The sequence below is a fragment of the Crotalus tigris genome, unplaced genomic scaffold (genome assembly GCF_016545835.1).
Source record: "Crotalus tigris isolate CLP2741 ecotype Arizona unplaced genomic scaffold, ASM1654583v1 scf7180000020955.813331, whole genome shotgun sequence".
Taxonomy (NCBI): Eukaryota; Metazoa; Chordata; class Lepidosauria; order Squamata; family Viperidae; genus Crotalus; species Crotalus tigris.
Genome location: NW_024098276.1, coordinates 295,413 through 317,923, shown reverse-complemented (window position 1 = coordinate 317,923; position 22,511 = coordinate 295,413). Strand labels below are relative to the sequence as shown.

Genomic DNA, 22,511 nt, shown 5'->3' with positions numbered 1-22,511 from the left:
TTGTAATGTTGAAAACAACAGCTCTGCCCCCCCAAGAGAAACGTTTCTCAACTTTCATTGGTCAGGAGAGACGTCTATCTTTAGTGAATCTGATGGCGATTGGATGGTTGTGGCGGGGCAGTGGCTTCGGATTGGGTGGTTGGGGTGGATCGACGGTTTGGGCGCGTCGCCGTGTGGCGGCGGCTGTGGTACGAGCTCTGAAGTGAAAATGTCGGGCCGCGAGGCCCCTGATGGCAAGAAGTTGATTCGCTCCCCTAGTGGGCTCCGAATGGTCCCCGAAAGCCGGGCTACGCAGAGCCCTTTCGGATTGGAAGAGCCGCCGTGGGTGCCGGATAAGGAGGTAACGGTGGTAGGGCTGCTCAGCTCTGGACTCTGTTCAATATATCTCCTCCCTCTTTTCAGGCTCTGCCGCCCTCCGCCAGAGCCTGTCCCATCAGTCCCTATTCGTCATGAGACGGTTGGATTGTGGAAAAACCAGGATTGTGGAAAAACCTTCGCGGAACTTCAGTTGTGCTCTACGCTTCACCTCCCATTTTTTACCTTCAGGTCTTTTCCCCCTTTGGAGAGCTTTCCCCCCCCCCGGGATGAAAGTCCTGCTGCGACGCTCAAAGCTCGCCCTTCAGGCTTATTGGACCGAGTCTCTGAACGTCCTGCCTTAAAATCACCCTCCTAGCAGAACATCAGAACAGTTTGCTAAAAACGGGGCTAGAACTTGATGTGCTGTTCTTCTGTTCGCCAGCAGGGGGTGTCTGAGTAGAAAACAATAGTGGCTTGATTAGGGGGTTCCTGATTGCTGCAGTATTGGGAGCTACCCAAAGTTGGTTGTAACATACGCGGCTATATAAATGCTTTAAAGAAATAAAATAGTGAAGTTTTCTATTTGAAACAATTATAAGGTTTACTTTCAACAATGGGTGATGGATTAAGTATATGTTTCATGGAAGAAATTAGTTTGGGTGAGGGATTTGAAGGGAGAAGTATTCTGCTCATTTATGGAATTCCCATTCATGGAAATAATAAGGAAACTGATCACACATAGCTAAAGAGACCTAGAAAACAAATCATGGCTTGGAAAGAAAAGCTGAGGTGAATGTAGAAGCTGCAGGATCTTAAGCAGAAGGTGGCAGAAGAATAGTCAGTGTTTCAGACTTACAACAAGAAAGGTGCAAATGTACTCAGTAGAGCAGTGGTTTTACAACATACTATATACACCAAGAATTGACAACTGATACATAATAAATCATTCTTTGCAAATGTTAGGTTGAAAAAAAACCCAAGTGCTTAGCTAAATGTGTTGTGCATATTTTATCAAATACTGGAAAATCATGAATTACCAAAGTTTCAATAACATTGCAAACAATATCACTTCTAGGATGCTTGTTAAATGATGTCAGAAATAGATAATATTTGTATAGCAAGTAGGTTGAAGCTTGTTGAAGCTTAGAATGTCATCCAAGAACAATAGGATAAAGTACATTTCATAGCAGCCCAACATATTTTATGTTCCATGAATTATGAAAAATATTGGCAGTATATATTGTCCTTATGTGGAAGAACAAAACTTTGTGATTGAGACTCTTGTAAAATGCAAGTCTTCATAACAATATATGTGAAGAATAACATTCTTTAGTAATCTTTGTTTCTTCAGGGCTTACCTCCCCTTTCCCCATATAACATATTTTTATGCCCAATATAAATTGGTGTTTTTATCCTTTTACGTAAAGAGATATTTCAAGTACTGTCTGGAAAATATGCGGTATAAAGGTGAAGAAAATCAAGTGGACAGGAATCAGTTGTTAAAGTTCATTAGAAGAAATGGTAACATCGAGATTGATTTCAAGCAGTTTTAAATCTGGGGTTTAGATATGATCTCAGAAAGTAGTCCTTAGATGGATCATGCTAATTGTGCTTGAATTTGAACTACAGATGATCTTGTATTTTTTTTGTTTTGTTTTAATAGGAAGATATGGTACAGAAAAATGATCTCTGTAGAAGCATTTTATGAGACTTACTCATGTAAATCAATGAAGCTCTTTAGAATTGTGTCACATAATATATGCCATGTATTCTTTTAGTCCTTGGCTGAAACAGTCAAATTTTAATATGTTTGTATTATTATTTTATAGTGTCCTAGATGTATGCAGTGCAGTGCAAAGTTTGACTTCATAACCAGAAAGGTAAAGAGTTTGGATGCAAATTTATTGTAGAGCATTCTCCCGAAAGCAATAAAATGTCCTCCCCACAGTCATCACCATTGAATAGAATGTTCTGCATACCAAATGAATATGTTATACTGATAGCTGTAGCATTTAGGAAAGCAGTAGTTTGTACTGAAAAAACTTAGTGTAGCTTATACTGAACATAATAATGATACCAATTTTTCTTTATGGTTTTTCTATCTTCTTGACATTGCATTGTGAACACTTTTAAAATTTTCAGTAGATGAATTTATTTATTTTTTCAACTTCTACAGCTGCACATCTCAACCAACGACTTTGGGCAGCTTAATGATAAAAATATAAAAACAAAACCTTTAAAAACCTTTAAAACAATAGAAACATCCAAAAATAAATATATACAGCAGATAATTAAACAACAGGAAATCAAAAAATGGGGTCTTTAACCCATTCAAAGTCCTAGGCTCAAGTTTAGCCGGATAGCACCTTCAAAATGTATATCATTTGCTTTAAGTATAAACCAGAATTACAAATCTCGCTATACATGACTGTTGAACACTACATATGCAATAAGAAGTACTTTCACAAATCTGGCTCTTTTCTACATTGTTATCCTGGAGGCAATTACGGTTTATTCTCTAATTAGATTTCTTTTTAGTCAGGCCATGCAAGCAATACACATTACAGTTGAAAACTACATATGCTTTTTGATGCTACAGATTTGCTGTGTCCACATATTAATTCAGGGTGTATTTGATTTTGATTTCTTGAATAAACCAGTTGGCCAGGTTGTACTTATGTTTAACCTTGATTTAAAAGTCTCACACACATAATTTTAGGGCTAAATGAACAATTTTAGGCCTAAATGAAATAAAAAGTTTGCATGATGCAGCTGTTTTGCTTTACAATTATATCATGAATGTTATATGATTATATAAATTATGTATTTATATAAATTATATGCTTTACAATTTCTCAAACAATGTAATTGCTTTCTTGTGTTGCAACTTCACTGAGTTTTTGATAAGCAATTACAGTAACAAAAATCGTTTCAAAACTATAGTTATAAGGATGGAGTATTGCATAGGGCTGCCAGAATAAAAATCTGGATGATCCATTAGATGGCACAGTAGTTCTACTATCTAGTGTTCATTTAGATCAGTGGTTCTGAACCTGTGGGTCGGGACCCCATTTGGGGTCGAACAACCATTTCATGGGGGTCGCCAAACAAGGCTGTCCGCCATTTTTTTCCCCTTTTCTTTGGCCACGCCCCTGGCACCCGGTGATGTATAAGTGGTTGGGGGTCACTACAACATGGGGAACTGTATTATGGGGTCGCGGCATTAGAAAGGTTGAGAACCACTGATTTAGATTATTGCAATACTGATCTGATAGCCCTAAAATTTCATGTCACAAAGATGTTTGTTTGACAAACATAATTTGGATAGACAAATTATCCTTTAGATAGTGAAGGAAATATTTGGGCTGATCAAATGTCATTTTCACATGGTATGTGACGCTGTGGATAGCTTAACTATGGACTAATGAAAAAAACCAAGCTATCTAATTCATAGAGTATGTTGTTGTTGTTAGTTGCGAAGTCGTGTCCGACCCATTGCGACCCTATGGACAACATTCCTCCAGGCCTTCCTGTCCTCTACCATCTTCTGGAGTCCATTTAAGCTCATGCCTACTGCTTCAGTGACTCCATCCAGCCACCTCATTCTCTGTCGTCCCCTTCTTCTATTGCTCTCAATCTTTTCCAGCATTAGGACCTTCTCCAGGGAGTCCTTCCTTCTCATTAGGTGGCCAAAGTATTTGAGTTTCAATCATAGAGTATATTAAACCTTATATTGGTAGAATTTTTGCAATTCTTTAAGGATAAGATGTGATTTGTTTGTGGGCTTTATATGTTACATGAATCCTTCCTTCCTTCCTTCCCCCTCTCTCTGTCTCCCTCAGTTTTGTGATATGGAGATTACGAAATTTATTCAGTACTGTTTATATTCTCTAAATATATAACTTTTAGCTCAGTTAAGTACTTAAGCATTAATTCTTGTTCGCTGATAGTTATTTATATTTATTATATTTCTACACCATCCATCTCACCTAAATTACTCTGCGCATTTGATACTTGAAGCTTGCTGACTGTGCTTTTTTGTTTAGAACAAGCTGCTTGTTTAGAAAATGCTGCTTATTGTACTCTGCATTTTCATGGACTGATTGCTAGACTTCCATGAAAACTAAGGAAGTAGTGCAATGTGATCTGCAAAGACAGCTTCCTCTAGCACATGAGAGTTTAGACCTAATTCAGACATTTTTCTCAATTTCTTTTTGCAAACATTCTGGTTTTTTTTTAAAACATGGCCTATCAGGATTTTATCCTCTTTATCCTCCTTGTACGTCTGCTGCAGTATTCTATCTGCCTGATAGAATTTGCAATAGATCAAAAACAAATATTTTAAATGTAATGATCCAATTTTGGTTAATCCCTCTCTCTTTCTCTCTCTCTTTCTCCTCCATTCCAGCATCATTGCAGGAGATGTGGAAAGTGCTTTTGTGATAAATGCTGCAGCAAGAAAGTGCCTCTGCCTCGTATGTACTTTGTTGATCCTGTACGCCAGTGTGCTGAATGTGCTCTCATTTCTCAGAAAGAAATGGAGTTCTATGACAGGCAACTCAAAGTGCTTATGAATGGTAAGTATTGAATATAGATTCTTATTTGACTTGCTAAAAGACAATATATAAGAGTTTGTTTTGGGTGATACACTTAATAATAATAGTAAATAAATGACATAAAACAGGATTGTGAAATTTGAACCAAAAATTATGCTTGGCTATTAAGTGGTATATCGAGGGCAGTAGTGGATAGTAGAAGGCAGAAACTATATCTGATTTTGTTAAATTTGGGTAATATCAGTACAAGTTTAGTCATTATATAGTAATTTTCCCTTTAGTGATTACACTTCAGTAACAATACTTGCAGGTCTTAGGGAAATGTACTGAAGGTTTGGGGTCAGCATAAATTTTGGAGCTTCAGCTTGGAATTTTTTGGTATAAGTACATGTTTGGATTCCAGAATGAAAAATGAGAAACCTCTGTCCCATTATAATAAGAATAATCTAGATATGCCCAATTTCTTTCCTCTTAATAACAAAAGTTCTGAGAAAGGTTAATAAACATTAACTCTGTATAGTAAGATTGAGAATTGCACATTTAAGCTTGTTTTAATTTTATTGTACTTTTAAAAATGTATCTTTTAATTCTTTTTCTTCCATTTGTGCAATGTTTAGGTGCTACATTCTTCGTAACTCCAGGGACATCAGAAACAACAGAAATGATGGTTTGTCGACTTTCCAACAACCAAAGGTAAGAAGAGTGAAGTGTTTGCTAGTACAAATTGAATCAGTTGAAATCTTTTTCTGAAAAAATATTATCTTTGTTACATATTTTGTCTTAACATTTTGAAGAATTACCTAAGAAACATCCCAGCTGTCATTTCCAAAGTGTCATCTGAGCAATATTGCTTTGATTTGCTCTTAGCAGAAAATTGATACTTTTTCAGTTTCCATTTTTGAAGCTTTTGGCTGTGGTATGTATTATTTTTTGTTTTTCTTATAATTTAACAAGTAGTCTAGTGCACCTTATTAATTTTCTGGTATTGGTTATTGTATAAGCATGATCTTACTGGAGGAATACATTTTAATATTTCAGAAAAATATTTTTCAACTCATATCAGTAGATTAATCTTCTTTAGCAAGTTGGGAAAATCAATACTTTTCTTTCATTATTTTATAAAGCTTTAAGGAGGTAGTTGTTTTGACATATAATAATTTGTTTACAAGTATAGAAGTGATGACAGAATTTAGGAGGAGGTTTCCTTGGATAGCTTTTCCTATGTTAGAAACACTTACAAAAATGTTGTTTGAGAATGAATTGTGTGTGTGTGTGTGAAACAGTTTTAGTATATTGCTGGTTTTTTTTAAATGATACAAGACTTCAAACTATTATGAAGTGATACAACAAAACATAGGTAGTACCAATAATGAGTAAGAAAATTTTTAACAAATGTAATGTCTTATAATTATATAAATGATTTATTTTCTAGTATGGGACTTAGTATTGTAAGAATTACTAAATATACATGAAATGAACATCATTTTTTCTCTTTGTGCAGATATCTGTTTTTGGATGGAGAAAGCCATTATGAAATAGAAATTTCACATATTTCCACTGTCCAAATTCTTACTGAAGGATTTACTCCTGGAGGTAATTTTTTTATTAAGCATAAATAGTAACTAGAAACCTGCAGCTCAGATCACTGGGTTTTGCTTTTCATAGTTTAAGCCTTCCAGATTATAGTGTTTGTGTGATTGAAACCATAATTTAGAGAATTCCTCTATCAGTATCTGTATTCCAGGTCAGGCAACACAATACATTGCTTCTCTCTTCCCTACCTGATTCCTTATTAGCAGTACATATTTCCTCATTGCTTCTCTTTAGTCTTTTTCTATTGCCATTTTTTAACTTTGCCTTTCAAATGTCTATTATTTTATCCAGCTTTCTTTACCTAGTGTCTTTCTTGTCAAATCTTCTTAGATTTCTATTCATATTAATAGTTAACGTCTTGGGATATTTTCTTAAATATTGTTTCTTAATGGCAAGCATTCTGCAACATATTTGTCTCTGAGTTCTTTTCTTCTGGAATACATATCTTATATGAAATATAGGATAAAAATCAGGATGGCCTAGTAGTTAAACTGCTGCAACAGGATTGGACAGTCCTGCTTTAAATATGCCTCAGCAAGAGAAGTTATTTGGGTGTCCTGGGGCCGGTCAATCTCTCTTAGCCCAACCTACCACACAGGATAATTGTTGTGGAGGAGAAAAATAGAAAAAAAAAAGTTTTTTGAATCTCTGTAGAAAATGTATGATACAATCAAATAAGTAAAAATGGGAACTGGCTGCATTTCTTCAGGAATCATTTTAGTATTATGAACAAGGGGTGGTGGTGGTTATTTAGATAGCAATAGTTCAGAAACATCCAGTCCGAGAATGTTGTGATATAATGAACTTATAATTGTTAATACAATAGTGAGCAATTACAGGGCCACACAGTACACATAGGTCTGTAGGAATTTTTTTAAAAGAATGTGATTGCTTAGACATCTCTATTTTAGTTCAGTTTAGAATATTAGTAGCTTTTGCACTTTCCGATTAATACATATGTTAATGAACAAGATTTTTTATATAATTAAGTATAATTATTGCATGTGTCACATTTGTGCACAATGAAAGTATTGTTGAATATATTAACTGTCAGATAATACTTATTGCTATCATACTAGAGCTTGCAAATATTTATTTATTGTATTTCTTAACCACCCATCTCTCTCAGAGAGGGACTGTAGGCAGTGTACAATATAATGAATAAAATTTTAAAAATCAGAATTAATTTAAGATTTAAAAGGTTTAAAATTATAAAAAATACAAAATTTCAGAAGGTGAAAAATTCTAAGATGGGGGCTTAGCAATTGTTAATACAGGTGGGAGAAATTCTCAAGGAGCCAGCCAGCTACACAGTTGTATGGACCTCTGTGTCCCCCATGTCTAAGGCTGGTTAGCCAAGTTTTGACTCCTTTGAGGAGTGCCAAGAGATTGGGGGCTTTCCTCATCTCTGAAGGCAGGGTGTTCCACAGTGTAGGGTAGTGGCACAGAAGGCTGTCCTGTAGACCCTGCCTGTCAAAATTCTTTGACTGCAGCGTACTTTCCTTGCCTGAATGAGTGAGATGGGCTGATGTAATGGGATGAAGCCAGCTCTGTAGGTAGCTTGGTCCTTTGCCATATAGGATTTTATAGGTGATGATCAACACCAAGAATTGGACCAGGAAGCAAACTGGTACCTAATGCAGTTTGTGGAGCAAAGGTGTTTTATGGGCTCTTCATTGGGCACCCAGTATGGTTTGCACAGCCGATTCTGCACTGTTGAAGCTTCCAGATACTTTTCAAAGGTAGCCCCAGGCAGAGTGGGTTGCAATAGACCAATTGGGAGAATGACAGAATGGTAGGCCTCCCTGTCCAAGAAGGGGCATAACTGGCACACAATGCAGCAGGAGCCGTGAGTCCAAGAGGTTCCAAGTTACACACCGGGACTAGTATTTATTGCTAGTATTTACACTTTTTTTGTAAATAATAAAATAGTTATTTTAGATAGTAGCTTCTGCCACAGATGTAAGCATGTAATTAGGACTTGTTTCTCACTTCATTAACCTAGCAAAAAAGATTTATACTGGCTGTATTTGCAATATGTCACAAAGTTACAAGTATTCCATGAGAAACTCAATCATTGTTTCATTCCAAACCTTGTTTTTAATGTCTAATTATGTGTGTGTGTGTGTGTGTGTGTGTGTGTGTGTGTGTGTGTGTGTACACACACACACACATACATACATACATACACACACATACATACATACATACAAAATTACAGGATATTAGCAATATAAAAATGGAGAGAACTACTAATTCAAAATAAACTCAAAATAAGAAACATGATGGGGAGCATGCTGCAAATCAGATACTCTAATTATTTTTGGAAAGTCTAGGAATTACTTTTAGCTGGTATTAACAACAGGATGACTTCCTAAAGATGTGACTGGTAATTAAACAAATCAGTGTAAAACCTGTTGTGTTCAATTACTTAGAATCATTGAGAGTCTAGTTATATGCATAATAGTTTATAGAATGTAATTTTAAAATATTTCTATTTGTACATTTTAAAGTAATGTGGAACTGTATTATGAACAAATATTACACCAGCCCATTATTAAATCACATAGTTTTAAGAAAATTTTGGATTTCAATAGCTCATTTTTTATTTTTCCTTAACATTGTGTTAGTCACAAAAGTAACTACTATGTAAGAATTATTTCATTAATGCCGGTTCTGAAAAATACAAGATTTTGCTGACCTTTAAACCATTGAAACTAGATTATATAAAAATGCGGTGGTGAGAATTCAGGGAAAAAGAATAGTAAAATCTGAGACCAGGGTTTCAAGTATTCTGTCACTGGATTAAATTGCATCCATACCCATTTCTGGTCTGTAGCTTTCTGTATATTTTCCCAAATGACTTAATCCTATCTGTTCATTTTTTATGGCTATAAATTGAATCTTCATTTTAAACCTTCTGTATTTCTTTTTATTAACATTTCTCTTCATTGCTTGCCTGCTTCCTTGATGTAGAAAACGACACTCATACTTATACCTGCCTCTTGGAAAGTGAACACATTATGGAAGGTCAGCACTGGAACTCATTACTCCTAAGCATGCTTTTTATATTATTTCTTCAGGATGTGAGGCCTACTGCAGATAGTTTTTTTATGGGAATGTTTCCTTAGTGGCTGAACGTTAGATCCATTCACGATCAACTATCTTGATGGCCATCTAGCATTCTCCAGGCTACATCTAGCGGCTGTTCCTTTTTTCATCTCTTTGTCTGATAGCTAGGCTTGGGTTACAAAAGTTAAACGTTAAAAGAAGTTGTGTTAGGCTGAAATATTAAAAGTAAAAAATATCTTGCTATTTTTTTATTGGAGTAAGTCAGATGTGCTTTGCTTTTCTCCAAAATTATGTATACATTTACTTATTTGGGTTCAGCGAAGAGATTTATCTGTCATGAATGAAACTGTCAAAAGTTTTTTTGTGAGTAGGGATTGGGTGGTTTCGGCTTAAGAAAAAGAGATTTGATTATTTCATAATTCCAGGTAAGATGGGGAAAGTCATGTAAAAAGGAAAACCTTTTCACTGGATGAATATCATAAATCCAATAGATGATGGTTTCAACTTTGCCCCCCCCCCAGCAGAAATGTGGAACTATTTTAGGCCAAGGACCTGATTTGATGTTGGAAAAAATGGGAAGGATCAGGATTAGGAAGACAGAAGAAGTTATATTTGATATCATTTATGATAACACTGTGGGAAAGATGTAATACACCGCTTAGCACAGCCATAGCAGCTGTGTATCCTATCTTTCTACAGAATTGCACCTAAGGAATCTGAGCAAATACTTTAGGCAGGGGTGTCAAACTGCCGGCCCACAGGCCGGATGCGTCATGCCAAAATTGCACCCATCCCATTGCCGGCAATGTAAAAAAAGTTGTGATATGTCCTGACATGTCACGTGACATTGCAAGTCTGACACCCCTGTTTTAGGCTATGACCTCACTGTGGAAGTGGCAGCACTTACTATTGTTTCTGGTTGCTTCATTGCCTTTCCTGACTGATATGTCACATTGAGAAACCTGTAATACCTCTCTGTTTGCAACACTACAGTCATCTATGGTCACTTCCCTTGCATGCATTGCTCTGAGAATGGGGTTGGGTAGATGGTAGCTTTGAGTAGATGAATTAAAATGACAGTTTTTCAGGAAGTGGCCACAATTAGTTACTCAAGGTAAAGGATTCATTCTGCCTTACCAATAGACCAGTTCTGATTACATCAGTTTGAACACAGTGTATAAAGTTATGTAGGAGCTGATTTGTACATTCAGCTTTTTAAATATCTACAATAAACTTAAAATGTAATATGGCTTTATACTATTTGAGTAATTGGACTGTGCAACTGTTCAGATTCAATTCCAAAGGGTGATTCAGATTTCTTGAGGGAGAAAATATAGTATCTGTTTGCAATTTTTAAAGCAGCCATGTCTTTCCCATGATTGCTTTCTGCAGTTGCCAAGTGATCCTGGGAAAACATGTATCTGCTTTGAAGAGCTTCAGCAAAAATACTAAATTTATGTCTTGCACCCGCTGAAATACTATTTTGGAATATACTTCAAAAATCAAGTAGCCTTGTTGCTAGATCAGTGTTCAGAAATAGCCATTTAAAAAAAATATTTTTGTCTCAGGATTATTTTAGCATGTTGACTTTTTTTAATCAAACAAAACTGAAAAGAATGTCGCATTAGTTTTACCTGTTGAATCACCTCTATGCTGTTTAAACTATTAAATCACAGTTTAGATATCTCAGAAAGCTCACTTACTATGGTTCATATTCACAATTTAATTATTATATTACTTTTCACTCAAATACATTTATCATTGCATAAAATAGAATAATTGACTTGTTTTAGTATTCTCACATTAACACAATTCAAGAGCTGTGCATTAGTTATGTATTTCTTAATATATTCTGAGAAATTACAATCCCAAAATTATTTTTGATACTATTTCCATTAGTTAAGTGAGCTTTATAAAATGCTAATCTTCTAGAAATGAGAAATATGTCTACAGAAAAATATGGCAGAAGAGAATTCCAGTCTTACATCACTAATGAAAGAGTAACAACATCAGCTCTTTCCCACTTCTCTTTTGTTTTCACGGTTAGTCTTTCACTTACAACTGTAATGGTTCGAAGTTGTGACAGTTGTAAAACCACTGTTTTGCTGAAATTTGGAAGTAAATGCTAATTTTTGTCAAAACCATCATAAAAGACTGCTGCCTGATTGTGGGATGCTGCAAACAGCCATAAATGTATCTTGGTTGCCGAGTATCTGAAGTACTGTCATGTGACCATAGGGGGGCGACCATCATAACTTTGAATCTGGGTCATAAGTAACTCCCCATTGTAACTTGGAACAGTCGCTCAGGTTATATGTCAACGTTTACCTGTATTCTTTCCAACACAGTAGAATCTTGGGAAAAAAATATGTAGATGGACTTGAGAGCAGGATAACCGAATAGGACTAAATTTGATATTATAGGAGGAATTGCAAAAGAAAGATTGAACAGTATCAGGCAGGGGCTGCAGAGAAAAGAATCTAGAAAAAAAAATCTCCCAATGCTTTCCTGAAAGAGGCAGTTGGGCAGAAGGTTGACATGACATTTTCAATCATGTGATCTAAAACACAACTGTTTTAAAGTGTTGGAAAGAATTCAAAGAGCCATCCTCTGTATGTGCTTTGTTAGTCTCAAATCAGCAGTTTCTGCATTTGTGCAACAGTACAAATACAAGGATTTTGATTTTTTTTCTACTAAAAAGGAATAAACAGGGACTTTGCCTTCGTAATATTTCTTGGACACGTCTAATGTTACAAACACATGTAGATTTTTTTTAAAAAATCTAATTGTAGATTTTAGTGGTTTTAGTTGGGGTTTTCAAGTCAACTCTCAACCAACAATCTCACAGGAAAAAAAATATTCAAAATTGTACCTTCAAAATAGATGTCAACTTGTAATGGAGGAGATGGGTACAAGTATTTTGTTTTGTTGTTGTTGAAGCAGTATTGAATTTGGGATGTAATCATAAAGGTGGACTGACTTAAACATTATGACCAAGTCATATTTTAGTTCAGTTTAATATTTTAAATAAATCTGTATTTTGCAGAATCCATATACTGAAAGATGGTTAAAATAATTTCTGTATTTAATGGATTGAATTATTTTATACTACTCCATCTTTTTTCCATTGTTGCAAGCTATTTAAGGTTTGTCTCATCTACTGTATTTTGTGACTTTTTACTAATAATTCAAGGGCATAGTTTTGTTTTGTTTGAGCATACATCATCCAAATAAAAGTCTTGTGTAATGCACATTCTTCACATGTACTCTTGAATATGAGGCCTTTAAAAACACTAGTTCGGTTAGACATTTGTCTTGTAACCTCAAAGCTACCCAGTCTGAATACTTGCTCAGCCATAGATGTTTTGCATGTGGCTTTCTCCATATCATTATTTCTTGATGTGACTATGCAACCTAGAGTTTAATCCATTACTCCATATTCTTTCCTGTATTTATCAGTGACTGGGGTTAGAAAGATATGAAAAGTTAACCAGCTACTATTGTAGGGATAAAGCTGTATTTGCTTTGGAGTGTAAATCTGGATTACATCTAACACCACTTGAGTAAACTTCCACTTGCATAATGGAATTTCGTCTTGTTCTCCTTTCTCTAAGTCTGGTTCAGAGATTTACTCAAAAGTTTGGATTGCATTTTGGGATGTGTAATTTTTCTGGTGATAGAATCCATTCTGTCAAAAAAAAAAAAAGCAGCTATGGTTTGGTACAGTCCTTTGTATTTGTAACAAATAAAGTATTTTTCCCTTATTTGTTTTCCCTTAGGAGGCAATACTCGTGCTACAGGTATGCTACTTCAGTACAAAATACCAGGATCAGATGAATTCAAACAGATTAAATTTACTGCTGGTGAAGATTTCAATTCCAATAAAAAGCTAGCAGCTACCTGGCTAGCAGCAATGCATAAGGTAACTAAAGCAATTGTTAATTAAATTATGCCTTAAACGCCTATAAGAGTACTTTTAGATAAACCTAATCCACTGTTCAGTTATCAGCATCCAAAATGCCAATAGGAAATTGGCAAGAAACATGGTGTTAGCAATGGTCTCTTCTACTGGGAGAATCCACTGAAGTTCAGAGTCAGGATGGCAGGTATGCCATTGTAATCAAAACCACATCTTTTAGAAGAGTGATGTTTAGCTACCAAAGACTATTAGTCAAATACTAAGTTGAGGTAGTCTTTGACTTATGACAGCAACAGAGACCAGAATTTCCATTGTTAATAATGTGGTCATACAACATGACTGCATCATTTAGGCTGGCAGTGTTTGCAATCCTGTTTGCCATTGTTAACCTAATCCATGGTATTTAGGCAGTTCTAGCTGCTGTAAAATGTCACAATATCCTCCCACAGTCATGTGACCACATTTTTGGCATTTGGCAACTGGTTTGCCTTTGTTGCAGTGCCTTGAAGTCATCTTACCATGATTTGCAATCTTTTTTTATCTGTTTAACTGCTGCTGTTTAGCTTAATGGCTTGCAAAAAAATGTAAAAAGATGGGTCTAGTCTCGACCTACAACTGCAGTGACTAAGATTGAAATTTTGGTTCCAATTATGGTAATAAGTTGAGGACTATCTGTATTATGGCCATAAACCAACATAAATGTTTGTGTACAGATTTTCATATAAAGAGAATCATAATTATGGGGCTGCCCATAAAGAAGAGGGAATTAAGCTATTTTCCAAAGCACCTGAAGGCAGGACAAGAAGCAACGGGTGGAAACTAATCAAGGAGAGAAGCAACCTAGAACTAAGGAGAAACTTCCTGACAATAAGAACAATTAATCAGTGGAACAGCCTACCTCCAGAAGCAGTAAATGCCCCAACCGAGCCGAGGTGGCGCAGCAGTTAGAGTGCAGTACTGCAGGCCACTTTAGCTGACTGTGTTTAGCAGGTCAGTGGTTCAAATCTCACCGGCTCAAGGTTGACTCAGCCTTCCATCCTTCCGAGGTAGGTAAAATGAGGACCCAGATTGTTGGGGGCAATGTAAATATATATATACATTGCTTACTGGTGTACACCGCTTAGAGAGTGCTTGCACTTAAAGCGGTATATAAGTCTCATAAATAAATAAAATAAAATAAACACTGGAAGTTTTTAAGAAGAGATTGGACAGCCATTTGTCCGAAATGGTGTAGGGTTTCCTTCCTGAGCAGGGGGTTGGACTAGATGACCTCCAAGGTCCCTTCCAACTTTACTACTATTACTATTTATCTTATGAAATTCTACAAAATTTTCCATGTGCCATTTGATGAATCAGAATCTTAACATTTAAAATATCTTGCTTTGTGTTTTTCTTCTATTATAACAATTTGAATGCATTCAGAAATAATTCAGCCCCAGTGCTGAATTGCATGTGCAATTCCAGTAGCTTCAGAAAATGACAATTCATATGTTATTCTTCCTTTTTTGTCATCTTACAGGCAGCAAAACTTCTTTATGAATCTCGGGATCAATAGGGAGTATTTTGGAATTGAGGGAAAAGATTTGCTCTAAAAATAAGCTTACTACTTGCTATTTACACATGGTATAGGGATTTTCCTTCCTCCTTTCCTACATTAAATGTGGTTCATCATGTGAGCACTGGCCAATTATAATGTGAGTATTTGGACCTATAAGTATTCACTTATTTAGTGTGCAATATGTATACAGTGTATTAATGCTTTAAACAGACCACTGCAAGTCTGCATCTACGACTTTATTTTGTTAAATCTTATCTGCACTTAATATGTAAAATGAAGTGTGACCTGCACTATTGCTAAATATATAGCACAACTTTTATAATGAAAATTATGTAATTCACTTAAAACCAATCCTCACTGTTCCAGAAAAAAATTCTTCAGAAATGTAGATCTCAGGTTTCCCCCCGCCCCCAGATGATCTATCAAATCCACCTTAGGTATTATTTTATATAGAATCTCCCTGTCTTCTGGTGAGGGGTTTGTATCATGAGATTAAAGTTTTTTTTTGTTGTAAAATTAAGATTTACCAAATACTACAAATAGTGCTGTATAAATTGGCCTTTTTGAATGAAACTGTCAGCAAAATTGTTTTTGAGATTTTATAGACATGTTTTGTGATAATTTGAGATTTGGCTAATAAAATCTTATTAAATACTATGTAAGCTTGTCTGATGTAGCACTACTGAGAATTCATTTAAGTAATATGCAGATTGGTGTTGTCAATTTGAACTTGATATGAAATCAAGTACAAATTAAGCAGGAAAACTGTAAAAGATAAATACAAATACAGAAAGTTTCTAAAGAATTCTGTTTGAAGACTTGATTTAGCACATTATTCTCAAGGACATTCAGAGAATATATAACAGCATAACACATGTAATATGTGTTGTATGAAAATTTCATAAATGACTTTAAGAAAAATCATACATGTTAAAAACAAACACCCAAAATGTCAACAATATCTTAGTAGTAGTTTATTGTGCACACTGGATTAGCAGTGTATTGCAGGCTTTTAACTTTTAATTTCATTTAGCAAATATTCTTTTACAATACCCTTTCACTTCTCATCACACAATATATACAATTGATGCTAAACAATAATAAAAGCAAGTCACAGCACTGCAGGAATGGTTATAAATTATGCACAATGTATAATGAATAAAGCCAATTGGTCTAGAATTTACTGGCAAAAAAACAAGCATGGTTACAACATAATGGGAAATTCAAAATAGACTTCTGCATATAAAACCATGTACAATTAGTATTCCAGTGAAGTGCTTCTTCGCTTGAAAGTAGATACTGGGTTTATTGCATATCACACCCTGGTAAGCAGGGTCACTAGAATCACAGATACTATTTCAGTCCAAAAAGTAAACCGTCTCTCCTTTCTCAGCCTCAGTCTATTGAACCAACATGTCTTTTTATTCAACCTTTTAATCACCTTCCTACTTTCACAAATAAAATTTAAATGTCCTTAAAGTAAATCTTCTAGCTTTTATAACCTACCTCTTACCATTTCCAACTATTGCACTTTTCTTTCATAAGACATACAAGTTCCTTAAATCAGGATTGTCAAGGAAATAGAAGTCAGGATGTGTTTGAGGAATGGTAATAGAATATTGGGAAGATAAATTTGTACTGTAAGCAGAATATTAAGCAGAAACATCAAGTGAAGGAACAAGTGCAGTTTTTAGAAGTGTGCAAAATCTATTCAGGATAAATGCTTCTCTGTCCTGTCAGAAACACCTTTTATATCAGAAGATTGTTCATTACTCTCAACTTGTCAACTCTTACAAGATCTTTAAGGATTTACACATTAAAATCAACATTCAATTGAATATTTTAATTGTAATGTTCTTGACATAACAGGGCAGCTACAGTGAACTATGACAGAGTAGACAGCATATCTGCATTTTACAAAGGTTTTAACATCTAGCACTTTTAATTCAATTGGCAAAAAATACTGTAGACTGTTTGAGTACCTCTCTCAATGATTGGCATATTAATATGGAGCAGACCTCACTTACAAAACTGCAGATCGAAAATCTCAAATGCTGTCTATCATATTAAACAAGAGCACCATTTAAAACAAGAATAGCTTTAATTTGTGGTGAAATGTAATTGCAAATGTCTCCAGTGTATACTTTCCATCTTTCAGTTCCCAGAAAAAAATATTGACAAATCAAGTGATTCAGGCAAGTGTTCGCTGTCTTGGTTTTATCCTTGGGTATAACTGCAATAACATGAAATTGGAAGTAAACTTTAAAGTGCAAAAGAATGATGAGCATGTAAGGACAAAGCTGTAATATTTCTAGAAATTCTGAAGCATTATAAAAAAATGGGTATGAGGAGATGAAAAATACTTCTTGGCTTTTTTACAGAAATAAAATCACTTGTTACTATATAAAATATGTACTGTATATCTTGGTTTACTTAAAGTAATGCGAAGAGAAATAGCTAGTACATCATAAATTTATTAATTGACTTTTACTTTAGAATGTTTCAAATGCTACTATAAGTTACTAATATCTAAGGAATGCTGTTCTTGTCAGGTTTGCCTGATATCAGAAGAAACACTGAATAGTGCAGTGAACTAAAGTTAATGGGTTCTGGCTTTTGTACAGAAAGCACAAATTTTCATTAAAAAGAAGGGAGGGGGAGCCAAGGTATAGAATATCCATTTTCCCATGTGAAACTTATATTCACAGTCATTTTCTGGATTTAAAGTGCAATCAGTATTAGCAGTTTTTACTTCTAATTATTTCTCCAAACTCCTGAAAATAATCAGTTATCTACTTGCAACTTAGATATTCAAGTGGTCATCAGTGAATTCACATAAACTCTGTACCCATGCAGAGCTCTGATCAAAACCTTTGAAAGCTTTAATAAACTTTGGCTTGAGTCTTTCTCCCATAAACATCTGCATATATATGCATAATTCTTGCTAATTGCTTTTTTCTAGGATCACCACAGAAATTTCTGGAGCAAACCATGGGCCTTATCTTTCTTTTCTTTTTGCTCTGCCATAGTATGACAGCTGACATCTTTTTCAAGCCTTTGTCAGGGACAAAAAAATCCCTCCCTTTTGAGTGGCCAAACAACTTATAAACAAAAAAAGTCATCTGCAGCTAAATCTGCAAAGTAGCCTGAGAACCATTAATCACCAATTTTGCACAGTTATATCTTGAACTAAGAGAAAGAAAGAATGAGTTTTGAGGAAAATGGTTTAGTAACTAGTCTAAGAATCTATGGTCGTCAACACAAACTTCCAAAGTGTAATTGTTGGATGAGAGGACCTATTGTATCAGATGTGATCAAAAAAGACTGGCAATGTTTATAGAAGTCTACTACAAGCAGTTCTGGACTTACAACTGGTTTCTTAGTGACCTCTCCAGGGTACTTACAATCTGAATCGGATGGCAGGTGTGTGTGTGTCACATGGCTGCATTTGGGGCACTAGGCAAGGGGCCATTTGCAGTGCCTCATGGTCATGTGACTGCATTTTATTATGGGTTTTTGCAAAACTGGCCCCTAGCATATGGTTGGTTCACTTAACACCTTGCAAAAAAGGTCCTGATGCTCTTAGCATCTTCTTTAGTAACAAATGTAAGAAAGAATAAAATAAAGTATGCATGAGATTATTGCATGGATATATTACTATTCTGATTATTTAAAAGCAAAAACTCCTGAGATTGGGGAGAACTATATGGTTCATAGAAACCATGATTGAAGAACTGAAAGCTTCCTTCCACTGACCAGGATTCCCTAGCCCTTCATATGGATTACTCTTACACTATGGTAATTGCACATGTACTTATTTTCTAATGGTAGGCTTTATGATAACTATTTCAAGCTATTAGAAGGTGAAGCAAAATACATATAAAGGTGTAGATTAATCATTGGTGTTAATGGTTTCTAATGTGGTTATTCCTTTTTCAAAATAAATACTATAATTTGTAATGGCTTTGGTATGAACAATCATATATTCAGCCTGGGCACTATGTCACAACTTAGGATAAAATATGTATCATACTTACCCCCAAGAGATTTTTAGGCACATAGCCTTCCTTGTCATTGAGCCGAGCCCACCACCAGTCTGTCTCATTGTCATCTTTGCGTCGCAAAATTGTAAGTGCATCTCCTTCATGAAATGACAACTCATCGTTGTTCTGAGCTTCATAATCCCACAGGGCATAAACTATGCCTTTGTTCATGACTCCTAACTTCTCCTGTACACCTGTTAACAAATGTTTTAACAAAAGAACAATTTGAAATTAAAAACTGTATAATTTCAATTATGAAATTAAAATTTAATCCCTTGCTTCTGGCCAGGAGGAACAAAAATGTAAAGTTTGCATAATTATAACCTATCCCTACTTCACTGCTTCATCAGTAAAAATATCAGCAAAATATCCAATGGACTCTGGGTGGGGTATAAACTCCAACTGACTCTGGGCAGTAAAAAAATAAACAATAAAAATCATTTTTAAAAATTGATATCTTGTTTCCTTTGGCCCTCAAGAAGAGGAAGTTTAATGTAGGGGACCTGGAACACAACCACTCTGCTGAAATATCCTAATTGTGCAGAAATGGAGACAAGCATTCTTTCAGATATTTACATCCTATTCCATATTTGAAGCAGCTGTAATTTCCAGCTGATCTTCAAACACAGCCCCATGATTACATTGCAATAATCCATTTGTGAGGTGATCATGGCACGAATAACTATCAGAAGGGCCTGCCATGTAAGGAAGGAGCACAGTGGGCACACAAGATAGACCTGTGCAAAAGCCCTGGCCAGAGCTGCCACCTGCTACTTGAACAGTATTTATAATTTCAGAAGGACCCTAAGTTGCACACCAGTCTTGAACGGAGAAATGCAGCTCCAGCCAATATCAATAATGGTCACTATGTCTTACCAGGATTGAATGAAGTCTATTCTCCCCCTTCCAGACCTGATCAGCTTCCAGAAACTGAGTACACTGATAGCTTCAACTATGCATCTCAAAGTTGAGACGTAGAGCTAAGTAATATTGAACCCCAAAATGGCAGATGCTCTTATCCAGTGGCTTTATGTAGATGTTAAACAGGGGAAGGGAGGGGAAAGTATCCCCACATGTGAAGGGCTAAGGGTATTCCCTCAATACCCACTGGAACCCCTGCAGTTGGTCCAGAAGGATATTGTGATTGATAGTATCAAAAATTGCTAAGAAATCAAGAGCACTTGTTGCGTAACAGGAAAAAAAAGAAAAAAAAGGCGAGTGGATAAGCGCATGACACTCCATTTGTGCAAGCAGTGGGTGCACACATTTGTGCGGAACCATCCTGTCTTTCCCCCTCCCGCCATCTCCACTGGTCCACAGAGGTGGAAAGATTGGGGACCGCTGCTCTAAAGAACCCACCTCTTCCCTTACTACTTGGTATGATTAGTGCATATTTGTATTATATAGTGGAAATACTTTGGTGCCCAGAGAAGAAATTCCTATTGATTGGAGAAGTAAATTCCAATGATCTTTTCTTTGATGCAGCTGTTTCTAGCCCAGATAAGTCTTAAAAATACAGCCCAGTGATGAGAGCAAAAAAGTAAATGTCTCCTAAAATCAGATCTCATCAGATCTCATTTCTAATAAAAAGACTATATTTCCTGTTTCTTAATAGCCAAACTCCCTCAAAGATAGAAATGAATATGGGAAAATAATATATCCATCTGCTTTATAATCTCTCCATTCTCATTTAAGCCCTCTTACATACTGACATAATACTTGCATACACACATTTTCTTTGAGAGAATTAAATCCTGTCTATTCACTGGCCATACTATGTAAAGGTGATATTTTAAAGTGGCAAGTACCTGAAATCTTGAACACCAGTCAAAGTACTGAGCAAAGGAAGAGGAACTATTATTCCTACCAACTGTTACAGCGACCAATCTAAACAAAAGTTTTCTTCATCTGACAATATTGTGAGGGTTGTACTGCACTCTTAACATCTAAAGGGCACAGATTGGGACAGATGGCAAGTGAACTTAGGTTTTTCATTTCTCCATTTACAGAATCAAATTCAGATAAGAGTGAGTACTGTTCATGAAAATTTATGTCTTATGTGTGCAAATATTCAAAATAAATAATTTTTGTAATAATGTAAATACTAATATAGATCTTGAAATGAGCTAAGAAGATACATTATTAAGTTACGAATCTTCAAATTCTACAGGGAAACATGAAACCTACCATATAGGAACTGGGAACACTGAATATATCCTTCTTCCATCTCCTCACATTTATCTGCTGCAGTTTCTATATCACTTATAGTTGAAGCAAAAATTGCTGCTCCAGATTCAACAAGTAACTTACAGAGGTGAACACTGTTGCAACTGGCAGCACAATGCAAAGGCGTCCTGAAACAAAGAAGGTATTGGAAAATCAATATAAATAAAGGAAATAAAGGATATAAACATATATGTTAAGATGAAACCAACTAGCATCTGGCTGCTAGTTTTTCTTCTCCAATTGTTAGAAGGGTTATTAATACACCTTATTAATACCATACCATCCATCACTGTCTGCTGCATTAACGTTGACCCCAAAATCCAACAAAAATTTAACTATGTGGTGATGGCCAGCACAAACTGCATTGTGCAGGGGGGTGATTCCTTCATCATTAGGTTTGCTGGGATCATCCACCTAGGGCAAAAAACAGGCATGACTACATGAAACATACATTTGTTTATTTATTAAACAAAACTGATGAATTTGATCCTATTTCCAAGCTTACCTCATATATGATCCTTTGCACTAGATCAAATTCTCCCTCTAGTGAGGCATCCAACAGCAGGGCCAAGGGATTGAATTTTACCCTCAAGGTATGACCAGTTCTCTCTGAGTCTGGTTTCTTCAGGTTGGTCCTTTTCGCCTGAACAACATCGTGAGAGTTATCTTTAAATTACTTTATTGTGATAATATTCAACTTATTGAAATCCAAATTTTATGTATTTATTAAATTTATATATCATTAAATATATTAAATGTATATATATATCGCTATCCAGAGCTATCTCATTCTTCATTATTAAATTTATATACTGCTCAACTCACTATCTCATTATCCATGAGCTAATTAAGATTCAATTTTCATTTCTAATCTGCCAGAGGCTAGAAATGAACACAAGGAAGAACAAATAAAAGATGTATTCCAACTTAATCTTTACCTTCTTTTAAGTATGTATAAAATCATTACCATATTTTCTCAATACAACTGAAAATCTACTTGGGCTATTCTAGGATGTTAATAATCTTCAACCACTACAGAGAGACTCAGCTTTTCATTATATTTCTCTCTCTCTCCTGCTTAAAAATGTGTTGAGTTATTGGTGACCCACTTTGTTGGCCATAAACCCACAACAGAAAGTTTTGAAGTATGGCCTCTAATTTATAACTCATAAAAGACAGATACGGCTCATCAGCAAACTGCTAGACTTCCTGTCAACCTATTTAAGGATGCCAAAATAGGAATATTG

At 35.4% G+C, this 22,511-nt stretch overlaps 2 protein-coding genes across 8 annotated transcripts in view; one reads left to right on the top strand and one right to left on the bottom strand.

The window, feature by feature from the left end:
- The first annotated feature begins 125 nt into the window (after positions 1 to 125).
- ZFYVE21 (zinc finger FYVE-type containing 21) lies at positions 126 to 15,662 on the top strand. Of its 2 annotated transcripts, XM_039368950.1 has the most exons (8): positions 126 to 340; positions 2,127 to 2,177; positions 4,706 to 4,874; positions 5,471 to 5,546; positions 6,355 to 6,446; positions 9,423 to 9,476; positions 13,298 to 13,440; positions 14,957 to 15,662. In XM_039368950.1, exons 1-8 carry the CDS (start codon positions 209 to 211, stop codon positions 14,990 to 14,992), a joined length of 753 nt encoding a protein of 250 aa, XP_039224884.1. In that variant the 5' UTR covers positions 126 to 208; the 3' UTR covers positions 14,993 to 15,662. The 2 variants fall into 2 exon arrangements, with proteins under 2 accessions (XP_039224884.1, XP_039224885.1); XM_039368951.1 differs by lacking the exon at positions 9,423 to 9,476 and having other exon boundaries at positions 127 to 340.
- A 292-nt stretch (positions 15,663 to 15,954) lies between these two features.
- The window catches only part of PPP1R13B (protein phosphatase 1 regulatory subunit 13B), a 65,400-nt gene continuing 58,843 nt past the window's right edge, over positions 15,955 to 22,511 (bottom strand). For all 6 annotated transcript variants that reach the window (XM_039368946.1, XM_039368943.1, XM_039368942.1 and 3 more), the window contains 5 exons: positions 21,770 to 21,907; positions 21,545 to 21,678; positions 21,226 to 21,392; positions 19,033 to 19,232; positions 15,955 to 17,228 (listed from right to left, as the gene is read on the bottom strand). In XM_039368946.1, the coding sequence (XP_039224880.1) occupies positions 17,187 to 17,228; positions 19,033 to 19,232; positions 21,226 to 21,392; positions 21,545 to 21,678; positions 21,770 to 21,907 (681 nt within the window). In that variant the 3' untranslated portion in view covers positions 15,955 to 17,186. The remainder of the gene's footprint in view (positions 17,229 to 19,032; positions 19,233 to 21,225; positions 21,393 to 21,544; positions 21,679 to 21,769; positions 21,908 to 22,511) is intronic.

Coding starts and splice junctions, on each gene's coding strand:
- ZFYVE21 (XM_039368950.1), top strand. CDS start 209: ATGTCGGGCCGCGAGGCCCCTGATGGCAAGAAGTTGATTCGCTCCCCT. Junction 5,547..6,354: donor CGACTTTCCAACAACCAAAG/GTAAGAAGAGTG, acceptor CTCTTTGTGCAG/ATATCTGTTTTTGGATGGAG. Junction 9,477..13,297: donor AAGTGAACACATTATGGAAG/GTCAGCACTGGA, acceptor GTTTTCCCTTAG/GAGGCAATACTCGTGCTACA.